The 20,991-nt window shown below is 47.0% G+C and overlaps 1 protein-coding gene across 2 annotated transcripts; it reads left to right on the top strand.

The window, feature by feature from the left end:
- Positions 1-4,880: 4,880 nt before the first annotated feature.
- Positions 4,881-20,691, top strand: HAUS5 (HAUS augmin like complex subunit 5). Of its 2 annotated transcripts, none has more exons than XM_054999452.1 (19): positions 4,881-5,016; positions 6,983-7,045; positions 7,688-7,720; positions 7,858-7,882; positions 8,095-8,227; positions 8,608-8,767; positions 9,772-9,850; positions 10,232-10,311; positions 10,398-10,458; positions 10,537-10,664; positions 10,777-10,855; positions 10,975-11,120; positions 13,070-13,232; positions 15,067-15,147; positions 16,458-16,603; positions 18,647-18,761; positions 18,889-19,027; positions 19,576-19,708; positions 20,300-20,691. In XM_054999452.1, the coding sequence occupies exons 1-19, from the start codon at positions 4,913-4,915 to the stop codon at positions 20,433-20,435; spliced, it is 2,004 nt and encodes a 667-aa protein (XP_054855427.1). In that variant the 5' UTR covers positions 4,881-4,912; the 3' UTR covers positions 20,436-20,691. The 2 variants fall into 2 exon arrangements, with proteins under 2 accessions (XP_054855427.1, XP_054855426.1); XM_054999451.1 differs by having other exon boundaries at positions 7,858-7,897.
- Positions 20,692-20,991: the final 300 nt, after the last annotated feature.

Here is a 20,991-nt window from a genome sequence, read left to right as displayed (position 1 = left end):
GTTGACCTATAAAGCCCTATGCAAACTGGGCCCAGCATACCTTCGGAACCGCCTCTCCCCATATGTTCCCCGGAGGTCGCTTCAATCAGCTAATAAGCAGTTGCTGATGGTCCCTGGCCCCAGGGAGGTCCGCCTGGCCTCTACCAGATCCAGGGCCTTTCCACCTGGCTCCAACCTGGCTCCTCTGTCTGAGGAAACTGGGGCCCGGTGGGATTTGTTACCTTTCCGCCGAGCCTGCAAGATGGAGATGTTCCGCCAGGCATTTGGTGAGGACTAGGCTGTCCTCTTGTCAGCCATACCACTGAAGACTGTCCACCACCCATGCAGGGCTTGATGTAAGAGCCAAGCCCTGTGCCTAAAATGCTGTATTTTAATATTTATATCCGCCAATTGAGAATTTTTTATCGTATATGGTATAGTGTTTTAATGTTTATTTATAATGTTTTTATTGTTTTTAAACTGTATGTTATTAATTGTATGTTGTCACGCTGCCCTGAGCCCATCTGACGGGGAGGGCAGTCTAGAAACACAATCAATCAATCCTGTTTTAGTGACCATGAACGTGGGAGCATTATAGTCAAACATTCCCCACAATGAAGCACACCTAACTATTGAACACTCTTTGGAATGTAGGCAAGGTAACAGTTTCCCTACTTATATTTTGGTGGCAATGGTAGATCTTGTACTTGAAAAAAATTATTTTAGTCATGATAGATATTTTTTCCTTCAGATCAGTCAAGTGGCAGTGGGTAGCCCTATGGCGTCCAGCGTTGCAAATCTTTTAAAGAATTATTTTATTTTATTTTCCCAGCATCTCTGGCAAATTTCTTGAGTTTGACATCCTTAATCTTTTGTTCAAACTCACTAATGTTATTTTCTAATTCTGCCAGTTTAACCTCATATTGGTCAGCAGGAGTGGATTCTTTAAGAGAATGCACCACATTTGGTTTTTTATTATTTAATTAAAATATTTATTTCACGTAGAAAAATACAACACTTTCAATTAGTAAAAGCATATAAATCCTCTGAAAATTTGTTTACTATAGCCACCCATTTCTGTTTGAATTCCTCACAGCCTCTAAACATTGCAGGACCCTTCTGGATACGAAAATCACTTGGAATTCGATTCATTTTACAATAATCTTTTAAAGAAACAGTGTGTAAGCGTAAACGACTCCTACATTTCTTTAACTGAAGGAGATGTAACCCAGTTAGTGCCCATAGTATTAACATCTTGCTCTAACATAGAAGGTAAATTCCCCACAATTCTTTCTTTATCTGCATTGGAAAATGCAAGTTAGGCATTCCAATGTGCCATAGTGTCCTACCAAAATACTACATAAGTCAAAACCAGAGGACCATGGTTTCTAAGGCTGGTAAAAATACAATTACCACCATGCTCAAATAGGGTTAGTCGCATCAGGAAGTAGGCTTTCTTAGGTCATGGTTGGGGCCAGTTCCAGAAGTCTGAATCCTATCATAATTCTCCCCCTATGGAAAAATGGGGATAAACAATGGATTGCACAATAGCAGCTTTACATTGTCTCAACACGAGACTCTTATTCCGTTCTCCCATCTGTAATAAGCCGTCACTGTTCCACTACACAAGCAACAGTAGAGCTTTTCAAGGGTCCCTGTGGCCGCAGCGGGTTTCACACAATAGAAAACCTGTCCTTGCTTCGTGCGTACAGTCCTGAAGTCCCTACTACTGGAGAGAGGGAAGCAGCAATGCATGTCTCATACAGTGAACCAGGGCATTGTTTGCCAAGGCTTGGTTTGCAGGATAGAAAGCCCTGTGGCGCAGAGTGGTAAGCTACAGTACTGCAGCCCAAGCTCTGCTCACACGAACTGAGTTTGATCCTGGCGGAAGCCGGGTTTAGATAGCCAGCTCAAGGTTGACTCAGCCTCCCTTCCTTCCGAGGTTGGTAAAATGAGTACCCAGTTTCCCGGGGGTAAAGTGTAGATGACTGGGGAAGGCAATGGCAAACCACCCCAGAACAAAAAGTCTGCTAAGAAAATGTCATGATGCGACATCCCCCCGCATGGGTCAGCAATGACTTGGTGCTTGCACAAGGAACTACCATTTCCTTTTTACCTATATAAGCACAGAACCTGCTTAACTGACATGGAGTTTGACATCCTGGCAATCTCTCTTTTTTTAAAAAAGTAAGCTTTCTCTTACATATAAGCCTGCTTATATGTAAGAGAAAATGAGCTGCATTTTTCAATAGTTTTGCACACACTTTTGATATGCAAGCCACTTCCAAGAAAATTGTTCTGCAAGGTTAATGTGGCAGAAAGGACTGGAAATAACAAGGGCACAAAGGATTGGGACCAGATAGCCAGTACCTTCATGGGGGCATGGATAAACAAGGTTGCCAACTAGCCTTGGGATAGCCACTTCAAAGTAGCTGTTCCAATTCTTTCCCCCTGCATCAAAGCGGCTATTTTCCTTTGCAGGGAAAACAGAGATAACTGTGTATTTTTTCCACTACAGGTCGAGATACAGATGATGGGAGAGGGGCACTCTGGGAAAACTATTAAGAAATGTTTCTCTACCTGAGTATTGCAGGACATACTTACCGATATGCAGCAATTTTATCTCCAGCCACCAAGCTGCCGTTTTGTGATTGGCTCTGCCCTCCAAGCTGCTATTTTGCGGCTCAAAACTCCCAACGTTCTTGAAAAAAAATGAAGATCCTGGAAACATAAAGCCTGCTCTCCTTTACCTTATACGCAGTCTGACATAAGGTTCCCAGGTCTATACCCTCCTGGCCGGGGAGGGTACTAACTGACAGTCTGCTCCCTGCACATGCACTTTGGGTGTGCACTAGGGTTGCCAGCTCCGGGTTGGGAAATTCCTGGAGATTTTGGGGGGGTGGAGCATGGAGTGGGTGGGGGTGGGGAGGGGAGGAGCCTCAGCAGGGTATAATGCTATAGACTCCACCTTCCAAAGCAGCCATTTTCTCCAGGGGAACTGATCTCTGTTGGCTAAAGATCAGTTGTAATTCCGGGAGGTCTCCAGCCACCACCTGGAGACTGCAAATAGTAAAGAGGCAATTATGGGTATGGATAGCAAAAAAAGACAAAGTCCCCGTAATACAGATTAACACAAAAATAACAATTGACAAAAAGAATATACAGCAGTAAACACTGACTTATTTAAATTGATTGTAATTGTAATTAGTGTACATATGTTTGTATAACTGAGCTAAGATGTTCTAGCTCCAATACATTTCGTTCTGTTTGCTAATTTGTGTATTCATAGGTTTATTGCCCAAATTCAGGGTCGATTTAAATTCAGAGTTTACTGCTGTATATTCTATTTGTCAATTGTTCTTTTTGTGTTAATCTGTACTATGGGGACTTTTGTCTTTTTTTGCTAACCACCTGGAGACTGGCAAAACCTACAGGCATGCACACTCCAGGCACCAATGTGAAACATAGCTTCCTGAAGTGACATTGCCACTTCGATCGCAGGAGCATTCCTGCAAATCAGCCCCAAACAAAGCACAGGAGCACTGCCACAGGCAGCTGATGCAACAGCATCCCTTCTGGAAGTGATGTCGTCACATCCACCGGGAGCACGCACACTGCACATGTTCCCAGGGTGCCCGCCAGGTCTCTGGGAGGCCAGAAACTTCCCACCAGTCGCCAGCAAACGGCAGGCAAGCAGATAAACCTTTGGGAGATTGCTCATCACTGGCAGGCGCCTGGGATCCCTATTCAGACCCCCCAGAATGCAGCTGTTTAATCTGTTCCTGGGAGGGAGAATAATACAATCGGAATTGAAGATTTTTACATCTCAAAAATCAAGATGCAGCCAAAGTAGCCTACTAGCATTTGAAACCCAGGTATCAAATGTATCTGCTCTTACATACCAAATATATTAGCTACATGCAAATAAAAGTACCTTTTTGGTAAGTAACTTTCTGAGAGGTAGCCATGGGAGGCAGCAAAGTTTACTAAGCAAACACAAACAGAAGCGTTGTGGGAATTTCAACACTTTAATCTGGCTGCTTAAACATTTTTGGTGGACGGCCCAGGCTATCAAGCTAAGCAGGTGTTGGCCCTGGCTAATATTTCGAAGGGAGACCACAAAGGAAGGTCAGGGTGGCAATGGCAAACCACCTGTACCTGAATCTTGCCTTGAAAACCCCATGAGGGGTTGCCATAAATTGGTTGCTTGCAACTCAATGGCACTTAATTAACATTCTTCATGATAAAACTTACATTTGTATCACACTTCCTCTGTATAATTTTTGCCTTACAACAGCCCTGTAATGTAGGCCCATATTAAGGCTGAAATAACAGTGTTTGTCTACCTAACAAGTTATATTAAAAGCAAGATTTGAACTGGGGACTTTTTCAATCTTTGTGCCACTTGCCAACCTTCAGGTGGGTCCTGGAGATCTCCCAGAATTACAATTGCTTTCCAGCAATTGTTCCCCTGAAGAAAATGGCTGCTTGGGAAGGAGCTTTATGACATTATACGCCCACTGAGGTCTCTCCCCTCCACAAACCCCCCTTTTCCCCCTCCTCTTGTTTAAGGGGCCAGCCAGTCACAAACACTCCCTGGAGTTGACAAACCCCCTTAAACAAGCTTTTATTCTGCTTCATGGAAGATGCCAGAATAAACAAGAAGTAAAGACTAGTCTTGAAGAGGCCACAGGACGCCTCTTTATTCGCACTTTTCTGGGCCTTTGGATTCGCCTCAGGAGCCCCGCCGCCCGCCTAAAACGACAAATCCCGGCATGCCTTTCGGAACCTCGGGCCGTTTGCGCCTGCTCAGAGGGGGTCATCCGCAGAACTCCATTTCCCAGCATGCCTCGGGGAAGGGGCGGGGCAAAAGCGGGGCGTGGTCCCGAGTTGAAGTTTCGCGGGCGGCGGTCGAGGCGCCTTTTTGTCCGCCATGGAGCGGAGCGGGGCGTCGCTGGCCCAGGAGCTGAGGCGCTGGGCGGCCGAGGAGATGAAGCTGCCGCCGGGCAAGATCCCCTCCGAGAGCGCCGCCCGCCGGTGGGTGAGACAGGGAGGCTGCCTTTCCCCGCTGGCTGCCCTGCTCGGGTCGGTTGGAGGGAGTGCCTCTGGGCATGTGCAGAGTGCCCTGGGCGGCTGCTTTCTCTCTCTCTCTCCTCTAGGCTGCGAGGCTTCTGCCATTTGCCTTTCCTGAGACACTTTCCAGCAAAATTTTTATTCTGGGTTACTGATGTTGCCAACCTCCAGGTGCGGGCTGGAGATCTCCCGGAATTATAACAGATCTCTAGGCTACAGATATCAGCTTCTCTGGAGGGAAATGGCTGCTTTGGAGGGTGGACTCTGGCATTATAACCTGCTGAGGTCCTTCCCCTCCACAAACTCTTCTCCAGGCTCCACCCCCCAAATCTCCAGGAATTTCCCTACCTGGTGCTGGCAACCTATCAGAGGCAAAGCTTTTTAAAGGAATAGGAACACTGCTTCTTCGAGTGCAGTAAATAGCTCCTCGCAATGCGCTCATATGTTGGAAGTTTGGGGGAGGAAATCTTATTCCACTTAATAATAATATTAATAAGTGTGCTTATATACTGTTCTTCTAGATAGATTAGTGTCCTCCCACTCAAAGCACTGAACAAAGTCAGTGTTATTATTATCCCCACAATGCAGCTGGGGCTGAGAGGAGTGGCTTACGAAAGCCCATCTACTAAGCTCATAGCAGTAGTGGGATTCAAACCACCTAAGTACTGATTTGCAACCCAACCATTTAACCATTATCCTACTTTAAGTTGCATCACTTCTTCAGATACAATGAGCTGGACCCTCTCTTTGCAGTCATTTTATGTAGTTTTTTTGGGGAAGGGAGTTTTTCTTGGGTATTAAAAAAATCTGCCTACATGAAATGATTGAAGTTGCTTGCTATACAGTTGTTTTATGTAAAACTATAAAAAAAAATTCCCCCAAAAGGTTTATTCCTTTCCATATCCCATCTTAACGTTATCATATAGTGAGGAAGCACTGGCTGGATTGTTTACCATGGTCATAAAACAGCCAAACAAAACTTACAATAGCAAATAATAATAATGATGCTATAAAAATAACTGGTGGTACTGGCTACAATTGAAGATCCTTTCTGTGCATTGTATGGGTATGAAAATAAATAAATTATACAAATGGAGAAGACACATTTTCCCCCTTATCTAAACATGTGGCCCTGAGAACTGTTTAGGGGGGAATTACTCAGCTCCAGGCCCCCTCTAGATCTTGTTGCTTCCCACCTCGTTTTGTCTTGGCCTGTGTCCATTCTTCCGAGTAGCCCCCTGCTCCAAAGAGTAGCCAGGAACACCCCATGTAAACCTCCCAGGATCCTGTTCTGGGGCACAGTTCACAATCACAGGCTGGTGACCATTTGCTTCTGTTCTTACTGGTTCCAGCTGTGGCCACTTTCCTTACAGCCCTTTCCAACCTTCCAGTCGGGGCCGGGTCAAGGTATTTTGTCACTTCAAGTGAGGTACGCCCGTTCCCTTTTAAGAACATAAGAGAAGCCATGTTGGATCAGGCCAATGGCCCATCCAGTCCAACACTCTTGTGTCACACAGTGGCCAAAAAACCAGGTGTCATCAGGAGGTCTTCCAGTAGGGAAGGGACACTAGAAGCCCTCCCACTGATTGCCCCCCCAAACACCAAGAATACAGAGCATCGCTGCCCTAGACAGAGAGTTCCATCTATACCTTGTGGCTAATAGCCACTGATGGACCTCTGCGCCATATGTTAATCCCACGCTACCATTGGCTGGGCCCAAGGGGTTGTCTGGCTGGCAGTAACAGATCCAGGATGGGCACTACTCATTTCTTCCTAGGTTGCTGATGGCCATAGCAGTTGCCAGGGGAACTTGGCCATGCCATGCTTCTAACCCTAGGCAGCCAAGTAGCTCCTTTTCCTCTGTTCTGTGGATTTTGTGGTTTGGGTTTTTTTTAGACTGCATTCACTCTTTCTCACTCCGTTTCCCCAGGATGTGCTCAGGCCAGTGTGCTGATATCTGGAAGTATGTCATCCGCCATGTTCGGCACCAGAGGTAAGATACCTAGGTGGTAAGTGAGAAACGGCTGGTTTCACAGGAAGAGCTCACTTGTCTTGTGGCACTTGTAAATGGGGCTGCTAGCTGTACAAGGTTGGCACGCTAGCATGGCACCCTCTAAGGTTACCAGTGCTCCGCCATGATAACGTGGTACATGCATAGCGCTCAGAGTCCACTTTACGTGAGATGTAGAGCGTGTTCAATGCCATGGGTAAGTTTTTGTTACCCACTAGCATCTTGTTGAAAAGGTCATTACCAGCACCATTGTAGAAGGTGTCTATTCAAGCTGTCGGGGATTTTTCCGAATGGAAAAATTCCCAACTGCATCTTAGGAAGGTACTTTTATCCCTATGATTTTCTCGCTTAAAAGCTTTACCTGCTTAATTGTGTATGCCAGGTTCATTTTTAAATGCAAAAGGGCAGGGCCGGGGGGGTGGGGGAAATGGCAACCTTGTTGGCCTTTTAAGCAAGTAGTTCCCCCTTTTCCTCTTCAACTTGATAGAGGGAGTGCAACTTTTGGAAGTGCGAAAGGCCTGTGGTTTCTTGTGAAATAAGTTCACCTGTCCTACACACGCGCACACATTTTCTCAGCTCAAGTTGCTCTGTGTTAACTTAACATTATGCGTGTTTCTGTTCTAGGAATGTAAAGAAGATACGGGGGAACTTGCTCTGGTATCCTTGCTGTCTTTAACCGTAGAATGGCAGGCAAGCTTTCTACGCTTGGGAAGGTTTGGCTGTATAGATTGCTTGAGCCGCTGTAGTCAATGAAAAAACCTGTTATTACCTTGACCAGATGTTTCCTTGCTTAGGTATCAGCAGATGGAGGGGACGGAGGTAAGCAACAGAGCGGTAGGTGAAGGGGTGTTTGCCTATCCTTTGAGGGATTGGGGAGCACAGAGATTTGAAGTTTGGGAGGTTAGCACAGAGTTTCTGAGGTCGATGAGATCTTGGTAGATGGAATCCCTGCCCAAGCATATGGGACGAGAGCTTAAGAGGCCCCTGGGAAGATCCACTCTGAGGATGCCACGCCTGCTGTTTCTCCCCAGGGCAAATCCAGTGGTTCGGATTCAGAGAAAGAACGCCGCAAGCAGCTGGTTCAAGGCATCACCCGCCTGCGGGGAGAGCTAGATCAGATCGACTTGCAAATCAAAGCAGCACAGCGCGAGCTTGCAGCTGACGGTGAGTGACAAAGCGCAGATCCCGCTGGGAACGGGCCGGCAGGTGCACTTTTGGATCAAAGAAGCCCTCGGAGCTGACTTGGGAAGCAGGCCAAATGATCCCTGGGTCTGATTTCCTGCCTCCAGGAGGAGGGAGTTTTCAGCTAATAGATTTGCGAGTTTCCTAATTCATCATAGCTTCACACAGTCTTCACTGCCTTCTAAAATTTCCCACTTGCCAGCTAAACTTCCCTTTGCAACCATAAGGGCTAACCGCCTGCTTTTTAGAGAGAGGTAAATCGTGCCAGTTCGTTTAGCCATCTGTCCGGCGGTCAGCACAATCAGGTAGAACACATTTAGAGCTGCTCGAATGGTGCAAACTCTTCCTCTCTGATCTCGCAGAGGTCGCCTCGGAGGTAGCTCAGGAGAAGATCCGCGATGCCAAACACCGGACCTTGCTGCTGAAGGCATACTCAGCCCGGGTCACAGCAGAACGCCAGCAGTTGCGGACCCAGGTCGTGCAGGTCAGGGGCCGTCTGGAGCAGCTGCAGGAGATGGAGAGGTATGGGACCCATTCGGTGGTATTTGCAGGTAATTAAATTGTGGGATTTAATGCCTGCGGACATAGCGCTAGCCGTGAGCATCAGATGGCTTGAAAAGGGGATCGGGCAGGTTCAAGGAGAAGGTCCATAATGGGTAGTAGCCACGAGGCCTAAAGGGAACCTCCATTTTCAGAGGCAGTCAACCCGTGAAACCCAGTGCTAGGAGGCAACAGCAGGGGAACGCCTTAGCCTCTGTTTGTTGGCCTTTGAGGTTAACTAGCTGGCCATTTTGAGAAATAGAATGCTGAGCTAGATGGACCCCGCTGGTCTGATCCAAGAAACCCTTCTGGGCATGGAGCAGGGGTATCTAGGGGTGCGGGGGAGAGTAGAGCCAGTTTGGTGTAGTGCTTAAGACTCTAATCTGGAGAGCCAGGTTTGATTCCTCACTCCTCCGCTTGAAGCCAGCTGGGTGACCTTGGGTGAGTCACAGCTCTTCCAGAGCTCTCTCAGCCCCACCCACCTCACAGGGTGATTGTTGTGGGGATAATAATGGCATACTTTGTAAACCGCTCTGAGAGGGCATTAAGTTGTCCTGAAGGGCGGTATATAAATCTATTATTATTATTATTATTATTATTATTATTATTATTATTATTATTATTTGTGGGTTTCCTGCATTGTGCAGGGGGTTGGACTAGATGACCCTGGAGGTCCCTTCCAACCATGTGATTCTAAGCAATCGGCCCGTTGTGTTGCTGAATATGCTTAAATGGAAGAAGAAATGGTCCCCCTTGCAGGTCATCATCCCAGGAGCCCTTTACCTGTGGAGTGTTCTTTCACCAGTGGACTACGTTGGCTGTGACCCAGTATCTCTCCACCATATTTTCCATTGGATGAAAGGAGTTTGAGAGAAAGAAAAACAAATCACTGGTGGTTAGGCTCAGAGTGGTCCAGATCTGTGCAAGGAGCGAATAGCCCATCTGCCTCCACTCCTGTGAAGCCCTAACGCTCATTCTCTTTGCAGAAAGGCCAGGACAGCCGTGGCGTTTGGCAGTGGGAGAGCCCCCGAGGCTGGATTCCCCAGTTTGGAACCCGAAGTTCTGGTGCGAGCTTGTAGTCACTGGTGAATCTTAACAACCTGTGGCAGCTTTCCATAGGAAATTGTCACTCTAAGAAGCAGCTGTACCTTGTCTTGAGTGTTACCGGGGGGAGGAGGTTGTAAGGAACTCTAGGGAAGTTGCCCTGACAGAGACCATACCTGCTGCCGTCCGTCCCCCCTCCCCCTGCAGTATGGATCTCCAGAAGAGGGCTGCAGCATGTTGTCAAGCCCCCTGGCTTTCTGTGTGCATGAGAACACTCAGTAGCTCAAGCTGGAGAGGGGTGGTTCCTCTCTAGATAAGTCCGTACAGATGGGGCAATCGGAAGATAGGAAACTCTGAAAAGCCTCTGTCCCAACCAAGCTTCAATTCTCTGTTTCTCTCCAGCGAGATGTCCGGGAAGCCTGCCGCCTGCGCTTTCAGTTCCTGAAGACCCTCTTTGAGCACAGCGTCTCTGGGAACTGCCCGTAAGATCTCACCCCATGTCTCTTAAAGGTCCTGGTTTGTCTTATTTTTGGCAGTCCTGAAATCCTTTTCCTTCTGTGTCTCTTAGCAGCGGGATGAGCGAAGAACAGCTGAGCATGTCCTACCAGCACTGGCTGAGCATTGTGGAGGTAAGGTCCGGCGGGGAGCAGAGATCTGTTTTTCCTTCCCCGAGACCGTGTCTGATAACTTCACATTTCCCCCTGCAGAGGGTTGCCGCTTCCCACCCGCCTGCCCACATCCTCTCTGCCCTGAGGCACCTGGCCCTTCAGAACACACAGCAATTGCAGGAACTCGCTGACGGCATTGACATCCCGCGTGACGTGGAAGCGCTCAAGTGAGTCCCGACCCGGGGTGGCAGCGCTCCTAAGCCTTCCCATCAGCAGGAACCAGGGCATTGTGGATGCCTGCTGAGGTTTTCAGTTCTGCCCGTTCTCCCCCATGCCCAGGTTCCGCTATGCCAGTGCCCACCTGGAAGATGTTTCGGATGCAGCGGACGACCTGCCCTCCGTCCAGGGCCTCATACAGGTGAGGGCTTGATTGTTGCCAAACGGAGGGTTGAAGAGTCCAGTTCACTCCCCTGTTGGGGGCCCAGAGGCAACTTGCCCGTGGGTCAGTCTTCCTTTCCTTATCTCTTCCACGGGCAGGAAGGCTGGGGCGAGTGCGAAATGCTCTGCGTTCAGCAGCTCCCCCTGCAGGCCAAGGAGAAGCAACTGTCAGCACAGCTGGAAGCCGTTGTCCAGGAGATGCACCGACTGCTGTCCGACGGCTCGGAGCGCTCCATCCTGGCCAGGTGAGAAAGGCCTTGCTGCTGCTGTCCCTACCAGAGACAGGATGGCGGGCTCAAAAGATCTCTACATTCCCTCCTGTAATTTCTTGGAGCGAATTAAGTCAGCACTTCCCAGATAAGCATCGCAATGCAAAATGTCTATTGCAAAAATCATCTGCCCTCTCACTTGGGGCAGGGGAACATCATTCCCTGGGTCCATGGGGGACTTGAAAGCACTAGCCCAGGTCACTGGTTTCTTGGACATGTTTTTTAATTGGAATCAGATCAATGCAAGTACCCCAAAGGGTAGTTATCTTTACCCATCTCAGAGTTATAATACATACCAACAAAGCCAATTGTGAGGGAAAAAATGGGCTCTAGAAAGGGGAGGGCAGGCATTGCATCCTCCTCTACACCAGATCCCAGCCGGGTGAAGGCGGGGATGGGCATTGCCACCTGTTCCACTCTTGATCCTGGTCGGATGAAGCCAGGGTCTCCCGCTGCTCCCATAGCTTCTGAGCCTCCCTGTGGCAGACTGCCCAAACTGCCCTATTGCCAAGGTTATCCAGGTGCGCTTCCCACACCCCTGGTGCCCCCCCTGCTCTACCCAGATGAGCCTTGCTGCTGGGCAAAGGGGGGGGATGTCCTGCCCCGTCAGGCGGGTTGTTGCCAAGTAGACTGCCAAAGCATGTTGCAAAGAGCTGGCCAGAGATTTATTTCTCACTGAGGTTCAAAGCAGATTACAAAGTTTCAACACAGTGCCATAAAACGGGATTAGAAAACTACAAAGCAATGCAGCAAACGCAAGATAATATGTGTGATAAACTACAAACCTCTTGCCTTTATAAACCTCCCCCACCCCAATGATTCCCTCTTAAGTGCTTTGCAAAACAATTCTATGGCTGGATTAAGTTGCCAACTTCTGTGATAGGTAGGGACCTACCTGGAAACAGTCTATTCGGGAAGCCATTCAAAGCGGATGGAAGTGCTGTCAGATTAATCTCGGAGTTTCATAGATTTGAATTTGTGGTTGGCTCTATACTGCGAATTTGAATACTTAGCGGTTTTTTTGTAACACTTCCAAATGTTCAAAGCGCTTTGCACAGATTACCTCATTGTAGTCTACCACAACTACCCTGTAAGGTAGGCAACTAAGATTTTCCAGGCAGAGAAGTTGCAGCTTGCCTAAGGCTACTCTGTATGACACAGGCTTTGATCCTAAAAATGCTTTCCTGGGAGTAAGGCCCCTGGAATAAAATGGGGCTTCTGAGTAAAACTGCTTAGTATTATTAGCCACAGCGTTAAATGAATATGATTTTGTGGATGAGCACTCATACTCTGCTTTGTGGTGTCACCTCACGTGTAAGATTGACAATAATAATTTTTATTTATTTAGTAACTTCATTTACACCCCACCTTTCTCCCCACTCATAGATCCAGAGGAATTGGCCGTGTTAGTCTACAGTAGCAAAATAGCAAAGGATCCAGTAGCACCTTTAAGACTAACCAACTTTATTGTAGCCTAAACTTTCGAGAGCCACAGCTCTCTTCATCAGATGCATATTAGCCACAGCATAAACAGATATGATTGTGCAGAGGATGTTTACTCATATTCTGCTTTGTGTGCATCTGACGAAGAGAGCTGTGGTTCTCGAAAGCTTATGCTACAATAAAGTTGGTTAGTCTTAAAGGTGCTCCTGGACTCTTTGCTGTTTTTCTCCCCACTGGGAATCCAAAGTGGCTTACACCTTTCTGCCTTCTATTTAATCCTCACAACAACCCTGTGAGGTAGGTTAAGCTTCCATGGCAGAGTAGAGATTCGAACCTGGATCCTAGTCCCACACTGTAACCACTACACCACGCTGTCTCTCTAAATAAATAATACCTTTGTGCAGGGGAGGGGGAATCTCCCCGCTGCAGGGATTTTATTTTTCCTTCTCTCTTCCCTCACTCCCGTCTCTCCTTCAACTCAGGGCTGTGTTTGAACTGGAGCTCCGGGCAGTGAAGTTGCGGGGCTATAGAGACGGGCTGCTGAGCAGCTGCCGGCAACTGGAGGAAGCGGTGAGAACCCGTTACGAAGAGCTGCAGGGATTGCAAGCCAAGCGTCAGCGCATCCTAGACTTCCGCCACCTGGTGGTAAGAGCTGGGAAAGACAGATCAGGCTTTTGCGAGGAAGGGGATTCTTATTTACTTATTGATGTTATCAACAACAACAACGAAGTTTATTAGCCAGAGGCCATCACATTCTTGAAATCATTTCAAATATTGATGCTATCTGTAGTCTGCCTTTCCCACTGAGACTCAAGGTGGATTACACATACGAATATGCGCCAATGGCTAAATTAACTTTTTATATGCATAATAGACCAATCCAAGAATTTCAGGAAAACCGGAAAGTTTTTTTAATATGTAGCTGTAAACTAAAGAGAATTAAATATAAGTAATATTAAAATAGATGAGTCGCTAAGCCAAATCGTGAAGTTACATGCTAACGTGATAAACACAATGCGATTGTGTGTTGAATATAAAATATAAAACACAAAGTATCTTAAGTATGTATGGGGGTGGAGAGAGGAAACAGTTTCATTATTCTGATTTTTTTTGCTTATATCTTAAGTATATATTGTTTGGTTTTTTAATTTGATTTGGGTTTTTTTTAAATGTTTCACTCATTGTTTAAAAATAAAAAAAAAAATTTAAAAGTAGATTACACAATGCAAAGACTCAGGAAGAGGGAGACAGAAGGCAGACGGTAGGCCACACTTCTGTCGACTCAAAGCATCCTTGCCTCAGAAAATCTGGGCCCCACAAGGAAAGCGAGGCCTGGAGGGGAAGGAGGATGCTCTTCAAAGAAAGGCAAATGGGTATCACCCGGTACACAACGAGAGAGTACGGTTCCCAGGTGCCCAAACTCCCAGGGGTTTGCCTCCTTGCCTGCCGACCCGCTAACAGTCAGCGGGAGGTGGCAAGATCCTGGAGATTGCCCTGCCACTGGCAGGCACCTCAGGGACACACGTCACAGGCGTGGTGACGTCACTTCAGGAAGTGATGTCGTTGTGCTGGCTGCAGGAGCATTCCTGCACTTCATTTGGGGCTAATTTGGGCCCCAAATGGGCCAAATCAGCCCCACACAGAATGCTCCCGTGGCCGGTGCAAGGACATCACTTCCAGCAGTGATGTTATCACGCAGGTGCCAGAGCGCGTGTCCAAAGAAGTCCTCGTCACGAGCACGAGGTAAGTGCCAGGTCCCTGGTATAGGGACCTGGCAACCCTACGAGAGAGAGAGAGAGAGAGCATGCCACCAAGGCCCACCAGCTCCACCCGCAGCCTGAGGGCAACCAATTGCCACTCTGAGGGAAGACGTTTCCTCAGGCATCCTTCCCCCACTCTTTGTTGTCTCTCAGGCAGCCCAGGTCCAAATCCTTGCTTTAGCTTGATGGCATTTCCTGGATGGTCTCGAGACCGACTTCAGTGCGTAAAACTTATCTCGACTGCAATATGTAAAACAAAATTGTTGCAGGGGGCACTTTTTTAAATAAAAATTGGAATGTCTCTGGAAAATTTTAGATGGCTCTTGTGCTTTTATTATATTCAGCGTGCTCTTTTTGTTTAACTTCATTACAAAAAAAGATTTGAAAGAGTCTAGGCTAGAAAAACAGACTGTAAATGAAGCAAATGAAGAAATGGGGAGCTTTGGTGAGGCAAGGTATTTCTTCCAGACTTTGAGAGGCACACATGCGGTGGCGGAACTGTAAAAATTAACATTTTAAAACTTTGATTATAAATGTTGAGTATATGTAAGTAAGGGGATGGAGAGAAGAAAAGATTTGGCGTATAACAGGCTGTTATGTTTTTATTGTTTTTGTGTATTGTTATATATCTTGCTTATATTATTTTATCCATTATTTATTGTCTTTACTTTCAAATAAGAATTTAAAATTAACAAAAAAATCTTCCTCTGTTCCCACAGAACAAAAAGCAGGAACACATCCGAACTCTCATCAAAGGCACCTCATACATTAAATCCCAGCTGCGTAAGGACCAGAATGAGGTGAGAAGTGCTGGTTGATGCCCCTTAATTGGGCAAACACTTAACAGGAACGCATCTGTCTCCACCTTGAAGGCAAGCAGAGAAACGTAGCCATGGGACATCAACAGAATTGAGGGGGGAGTGGGATTTAAATACCTGTCCATGCACCAGGTTCTTTTTTATAAGAGAAGACCGGGATCCTCTTCTACGGAGCAGAAGACTTTGCTCCAAAGCAATCTAAGCACATTCATGTTACTTCTATTAGTCCTGTTCCTTAAACTGTGGCTTTAAAAAAAAACACCTAGAATATTTTAGCAAATTCTAAGGCGTCTCAATGCTGAATTTTTGGAATGCCCTCTCCAGGGAATCTACTGTTGCCCTGTCACTTTCTTCCATCAGCAGGTGAAGACTAGAGGTGGGCACAAACCGGGAAAATGGCAGTTCATTGCAGTTCATAGTTCGTCGCGTTTCACAAACCTCAAACCACCATGAACTAGCCCAGTTCACAAACAGGTTCGTTTGGTTCATCAGTTCATCACTTCTGGGGCTGCAGAAGGTCTACTGAAAGCCCATCCCCCAGTTGCCTAGGTAACAGATTGATCGGCGCCAGGCTGTCTGCAGTGACAAACAAAAAATGAACCATACGAACCACTCTAAAAATCATAGCGGGTTGTCGCAGTTCATCAAAAATGACCTCCAACAAACTGCCGGTTCATGACAAACTTTGGTTTGTATTTCAGTTTGTGCCCATCTCTAGTGAAGTCTTTTATGTTTCATTTTGTCATACCCCCCACTAAACTCTTACTGACCCTTTGCCCTGGTTGTGTTTTTTGTGTCTGTATTTTTTGTTGTTGTTAAATTTTTATATATACATTTTAAATATTGTTTGAAATGTTCTAATGCCTCATGGTTTCCTGGCTGGCGGGGGGGGGGGGGACCCTATTTGGGAGGAACGGCAGCATAAAAATATTTTAAATAAACGAACAGGGAAAGGAGGCAGTTTAGGAACAGGAGGACAGTAGGGACAGGGAACTATAGCTTTGAAAGAAGAGGTGTCAAAGCAGCAGCACTGGATTCCGAAACTTCAGCTGTAATAAACATTTTGCCCATCAGTTTCCAAGCAATGCTATGTGGCATTGAGGACTAGAAACTTAGCTATTTTTTTTTAAGTGCTGCATTCTACACTGGAAAATAAATTCTGGCCTTAGCTTTTCTTTTCAAATAAAATTTGTACCTGGGAAAAAAAATTAATGCTGGGCTTAGCTTGTGCAGGTGTACCCATATTGTTTTGGTAGTCTATGCATCTCTGTACTTTTTTCTGCCTCTTACAGATTAAGGACTTTATAGAGAAGAAGCTGCTGCCTCAAGAGCGGCAGGTGGAGCTGGAGGCCCAAAAGCTGCACAATAGGGTCGACCGGGAGGTGCAGCAGTTCAAGGGCGTGGCCCTGCTTTGCTTGCTGCACCGAGACCTTCCCGGGTGAGTCTTTCCTAGTTGATCCTTCTGGGTCAGCAGTACTAAGGATGACACCCTTTCCTCTGTGTCTGCTTCCACGGGAGTGCAGGAGAAGTGCCACGTTTGATGGCAGGCATGGAATTCATCCTGCTGTGAATCTCATCTCAAGCGAGTTTCTAGTCCGTGTGGTTCGGAAGCAGACAAGCAAGTACCTGTTGCGAATTCTCAGAATCCAGAGAGGCAGCCAAACAAGATGTGCGGTGGGTGGAGGCAGCTGCTTTGAACTGCAAAGCCCAAACGAATCCAGGCCACCGTGCTTGGTTTGCGGGAATAAAATTGGGCGATCTTCTAAGCCTCTTTGGATCCTCTCTGGAGAGAAAAGCAGGGGATAAATGAAGTAAATAAAGTGAAGGCAGCCTCAATTTTTTTTTTTTGTGCTTGCAATCGGGTTGTCAGTTGTGTGTGCAGAATACAGACTCTGATAGCAGTGGGCAAGGACATGGCATTTTCCATGCCCATAACAATATGAGTTCTTTGTACTTATTTTCCCTCCTGCTACATATTTGCAGTGTTTCTATCTGTTGCCTGTAAACGTATATGCTAATGGCCTTCTATTCCTTCTATTGAGAGCAGCTTGGGAAGATACTCTTGGAAAGGTGGGATATAAAAATTTGCAGTAAATAGCTGTGTCTGCTCTTGTAATCAAATGGGTAGTGGCCCTAGAGTCAGACTAATGGTCCCATCTAGCTCAGCACTAGAGGTGGGCACAAACCAGGAAAATGGTGGTTTGTTGCAGTTTGTGGTTTGTAGCATTTCACGAACTTGTCCCGGTTTGCAAACCGGTTCATTTGATTCGTGAATACGTCACTTCCAGGTCAGCAGAAGGTCTGCCGAAAGCCCCCCCCCCTTGTCTAGGAAACTGATTGATCGGCGCAAGGATATCTGCAGTGATAAACCGAAAAACGAACCTGCCTAAAAATCATCATGGTTCGTCAAAAATGCCCTCCAACGAACTGCTGGTTCGCAAACCACAAACCCAACCCCGTTTATGACAAACTTTGGTTCGTATTTTGGCTCATGCCCACCTCTACTCAGCTCTTTCTGACCTCACCTGTGGTTCTCTAGTTCCTTGGGCAGCAAAAAAGGTCTCTCCCAAAATCAGTTACCCAAGAGTCTTATAACAGGTAATGTCAGGGGTTGACGTTGTGATCTTCTGCGTGCAAATGCAGTTCTCTGCCTCTGAGCCTCAGGCCCCTGTTTTTGTACAATAATCTCCATCATGTTCATGAGCCCTCCACAAAGTTTCCTTTTTATAATCCTAAGGCTACAAAATACCTTAAGAAGTAGCAAAAACACATGTCAGTTGGCACAGGGGAGAAGCTGCCCTTATACTATGCCTTTCTTGCTGGTGGGGACCCAAAGAGCAGGGGTGCAAAACGGTTAGTAAAATCTGTAAAAGTCCATTTTTTCATCTTGATAATTAATTTGTCAGTTTTTTAAAAAAAATGGTCAGTAAAGTCAGTATTCCTTTGTTTTCATGAATGCGATTTGTAGGGGGTTTTTTGTTTTGTTTTTGGTACTGCATTTTGGGGGAAACATTGATGACTTGCCAGTGAGAAGACAGATTTTTTACATTTCAAACATTGTCCTATCTTCATAAAAATATTTTTTCAATAAAAAGGTGTGGGATGGCTGGCTATGGGGATGGTGGAAGCCAGATGATGATAATTTTTTAATGAAGTCCCGGTTTTACTTTTAAAACATTAATTTATCAATAGGCTGAAATTAAATTGTTTGTCAGTTTATAGTCAGTTTTTCTGAAATTTTGGTCAGTAAAATCAGTAATTTTGACCCTTTGACTAGCTTCCACCCCTGAAAGAGGCTTACGTTATTCCTCTGTTTTATCTTCACAACAACCCTGTGAGGGAGGTTAGGCTGAGAGTGTGTGACTGACCCTGAAGTCACCCAGCAAACTTCTGTGGCAGAGTGAGGAATCGAACCTGGGTCTTCCAGATCCTAGACTGACACTAACCACTGTGCCCTGTCATTCCTGCTCCCATTTTCCAGGCAGCAACGCATCCCCACCCACGAGCTCTCCATCCATCGCCTGAACCGGACTGCACCGGCCGAGTACCGGGCCTTTTTCAATGTCTGCAATGGTGCTGCCTTCCCCCTTTACAAGGTGTGTGCCTTCTTGCTCTGGGTTTTGAATCTCTCTCTCCCCAGGGCAGTTCTACAGAGCAAAATGGGGTTGGGACTCCTGGGGTAGTGGGGCTCTTACTCCTCTTGTTATGCCTACCTCTCCACAGGCCCCCGAGCAGCTCCTCTCTCACGTGGCAGAGCTAAAGAAGGCACTCCTCTGCCTGCGTGCCCAACTGAGCTTGAAGCAGAAGGCAATGGGAAGCCTGCAGCGACAATTGGATAACACACCGGAGCCCAGTGTGCAGGGTGAGTTCGTTTTTGGTGCATGTTGGTCCATCTTTGGCTGAACCACCTCTTCTGGTATGAGCCTGCCCAATGGATAAGGCTCTGCTTGGAGTACCTCCACCTTTGGTGAGAAGGGGGAATTACCATAGTTAGGACCTGCTCTGTGGTGCCCCCCTCCCCGCAGCGGAACCCCCTTCCCAGTCCAGGTTGACAGACACCATAACTTAGAAGGTTAAATTTTATATATTGTCGAAGGCTTTCACGGCTGGAGAACAATGGTCGTTGTGGATTTTCCGGACTGTATCGCCGAGGTCTTGGCATTGTCATTCCTGATGTTTCACCAGCAGCTGTGACCGGCATCTTCAGAGGTGTAGCACCGAAAGACAGAGCTCTCTGAGTGTCAAATTTTACACTGTTCTCCCAGGTGCTTAGCGGTGCAGTAATCTTTACTGCTGGTTCTTAGAACTCCAGGTGAAATTGGTACCTCTGCATCCACGCCTGGTGTTCTATAACTACTCAGTTGGGTCCTGCCATGCCAACCCCTTCTCAATGCCTCTCTTCCTCCCCAGCCTTAATGCAGGAGGTGCAGGCCAACGATCAAGAGCAGGCCCGTGAGCTGCTGCCCCGGGTTCTCCAGGTGACGGATCAGTGCAAGTGTCGCATAGAACGCTGGCAAGAGATGCAGGTCGCGGTTGATGCCTGGTGAGCACAATGAGAAAAGAGGGGGGGGCTGGGAAGACACTGTCAACCCTCGTCTCATCCTTCATCTGACGGCACGCAAATAATGGGCTGTTCACTGCCATGGTGATGGAGGAGGACTTCCAAGTTCAGGTGCACTGTACCTCCGCTTTTGAGTTGCAAGGGGGCACTGCCTTAACACCCAGTTTGAGAGTTTCCATAAGCACCTGTTGGAAGCATGAACACTGGGCTATGCAAATCTTGAGTCCAAAACACACTGCATAAATGGATGGCACGTCCTAGGATGTGCCTCGAAACACTCTGCAGCGCAAGGGAACGTAGCAAAAGTGGGATTCTCCGGAAGTAAAAAAAAAAATGGTGGTGGGCAGCGGGGGAGCCCTAGCCCTCCCAGGGTTTAAAAAACATCCCCGGTTCCTCTGCAATGAACTTTGGCAGGCAATCAACGAGGAAAAGGTGCCCGAGTGGGATGGGGGTTAGAAACCACTAACACTGGGGAGGGAGGGTTGAGAGGGGAAGTTCGGGCTATGCCTGAATTGTGCCTTTGGGGGGCAGAGGAGGGGCTTTCAAGCCTTCTGTTTGTGTTCCATTTTCCAGGTGGGAACAACCCGGACAGTTTGTACTCCCCGGTGAACAGCGCTTCGGCTTCACCCTGCAGCAGTGGCTGGCGCGGTGGACTGTGGCCGCTAAGATGGTGCAACAGAAACAGCCACAACCACTTAGTTGGGTCTGAGACCTTTCTGGGAACCAGAGGAAAGCGAGCCCTCCCCCTCCCTATCTGGAGTGGTTTGAAACGTAGTCCAAATTTCTGAAGGGGGCAGTGTTGGCTGGACAGCTAATAGAAATAGTTTACCCCTAACCAATCTAAAGGAGCTAACGTCTGCGAGGAGAGGAGGATATTTTCCCCCTTTTGCAGAAGAAAGTGTTATAGGCAAGACTGGCCTGTCTTTCTCGTCTTCTGGAATAAAACCGAAATGCATTAACCTTAATTATTCTCTCCGTTTAGTTCACTTTTGTTTATTATTCCAAGCTTCTTAGGGGGGCAGACAAGCTTCTTTCTTCTCTCTTTTTTTATCCTCACATAAACTCAGTAAGCTAGTTTCAGGTGGGTGGCTGTGTTAGTCTGCAGCAGCAGAACAAAATTAGAGCCTAATAGCACCTGAAAGGTCGATTTGTGAGTCAGAAATCACTTCGTCAGATACAAATGAGAATGAAGATCCACCAGCCCTTATATTCCAGTCTGAAGGTAGAATAGAAGGTGGCATCCGGACTCCATGTGACCCTCCATG

This window comes from Eublepharis macularius, chromosome 15 (genome assembly GCF_028583425.1).
Source record: "Eublepharis macularius isolate TG4126 chromosome 15, MPM_Emac_v1.0, whole genome shotgun sequence".
NCBI lineage: Eukaryota > Metazoa > Chordata > Lepidosauria > Squamata > Eublepharidae > Eublepharis > Eublepharis macularius.
This window is presented reverse-complemented; position numbering and strand designations above follow the sequence as displayed.

Coding starts and splice junctions, on each gene's coding strand:
- HAUS5 (XM_054999451.1), top strand. CDS start 4,913: ATGGAGCGGAGCGGGGCGTCGCTGGCCCAGGAGCTGAGGCGCTGGGCG. Junction 9,851..10,231: donor GTTTGGAACCCGAAGTTCTG/GTGCGAGCTTGT, acceptor GTTTCTCTCCAG/CGAGATGTCCGGGAAGCCTG. Junction 13,233..15,066: donor TAGACTTCCGCCACCTGGTG/GTAAGAGCTGGG, acceptor CTGTTCCCACAG/AACAAAAAGCAGGAACACAT.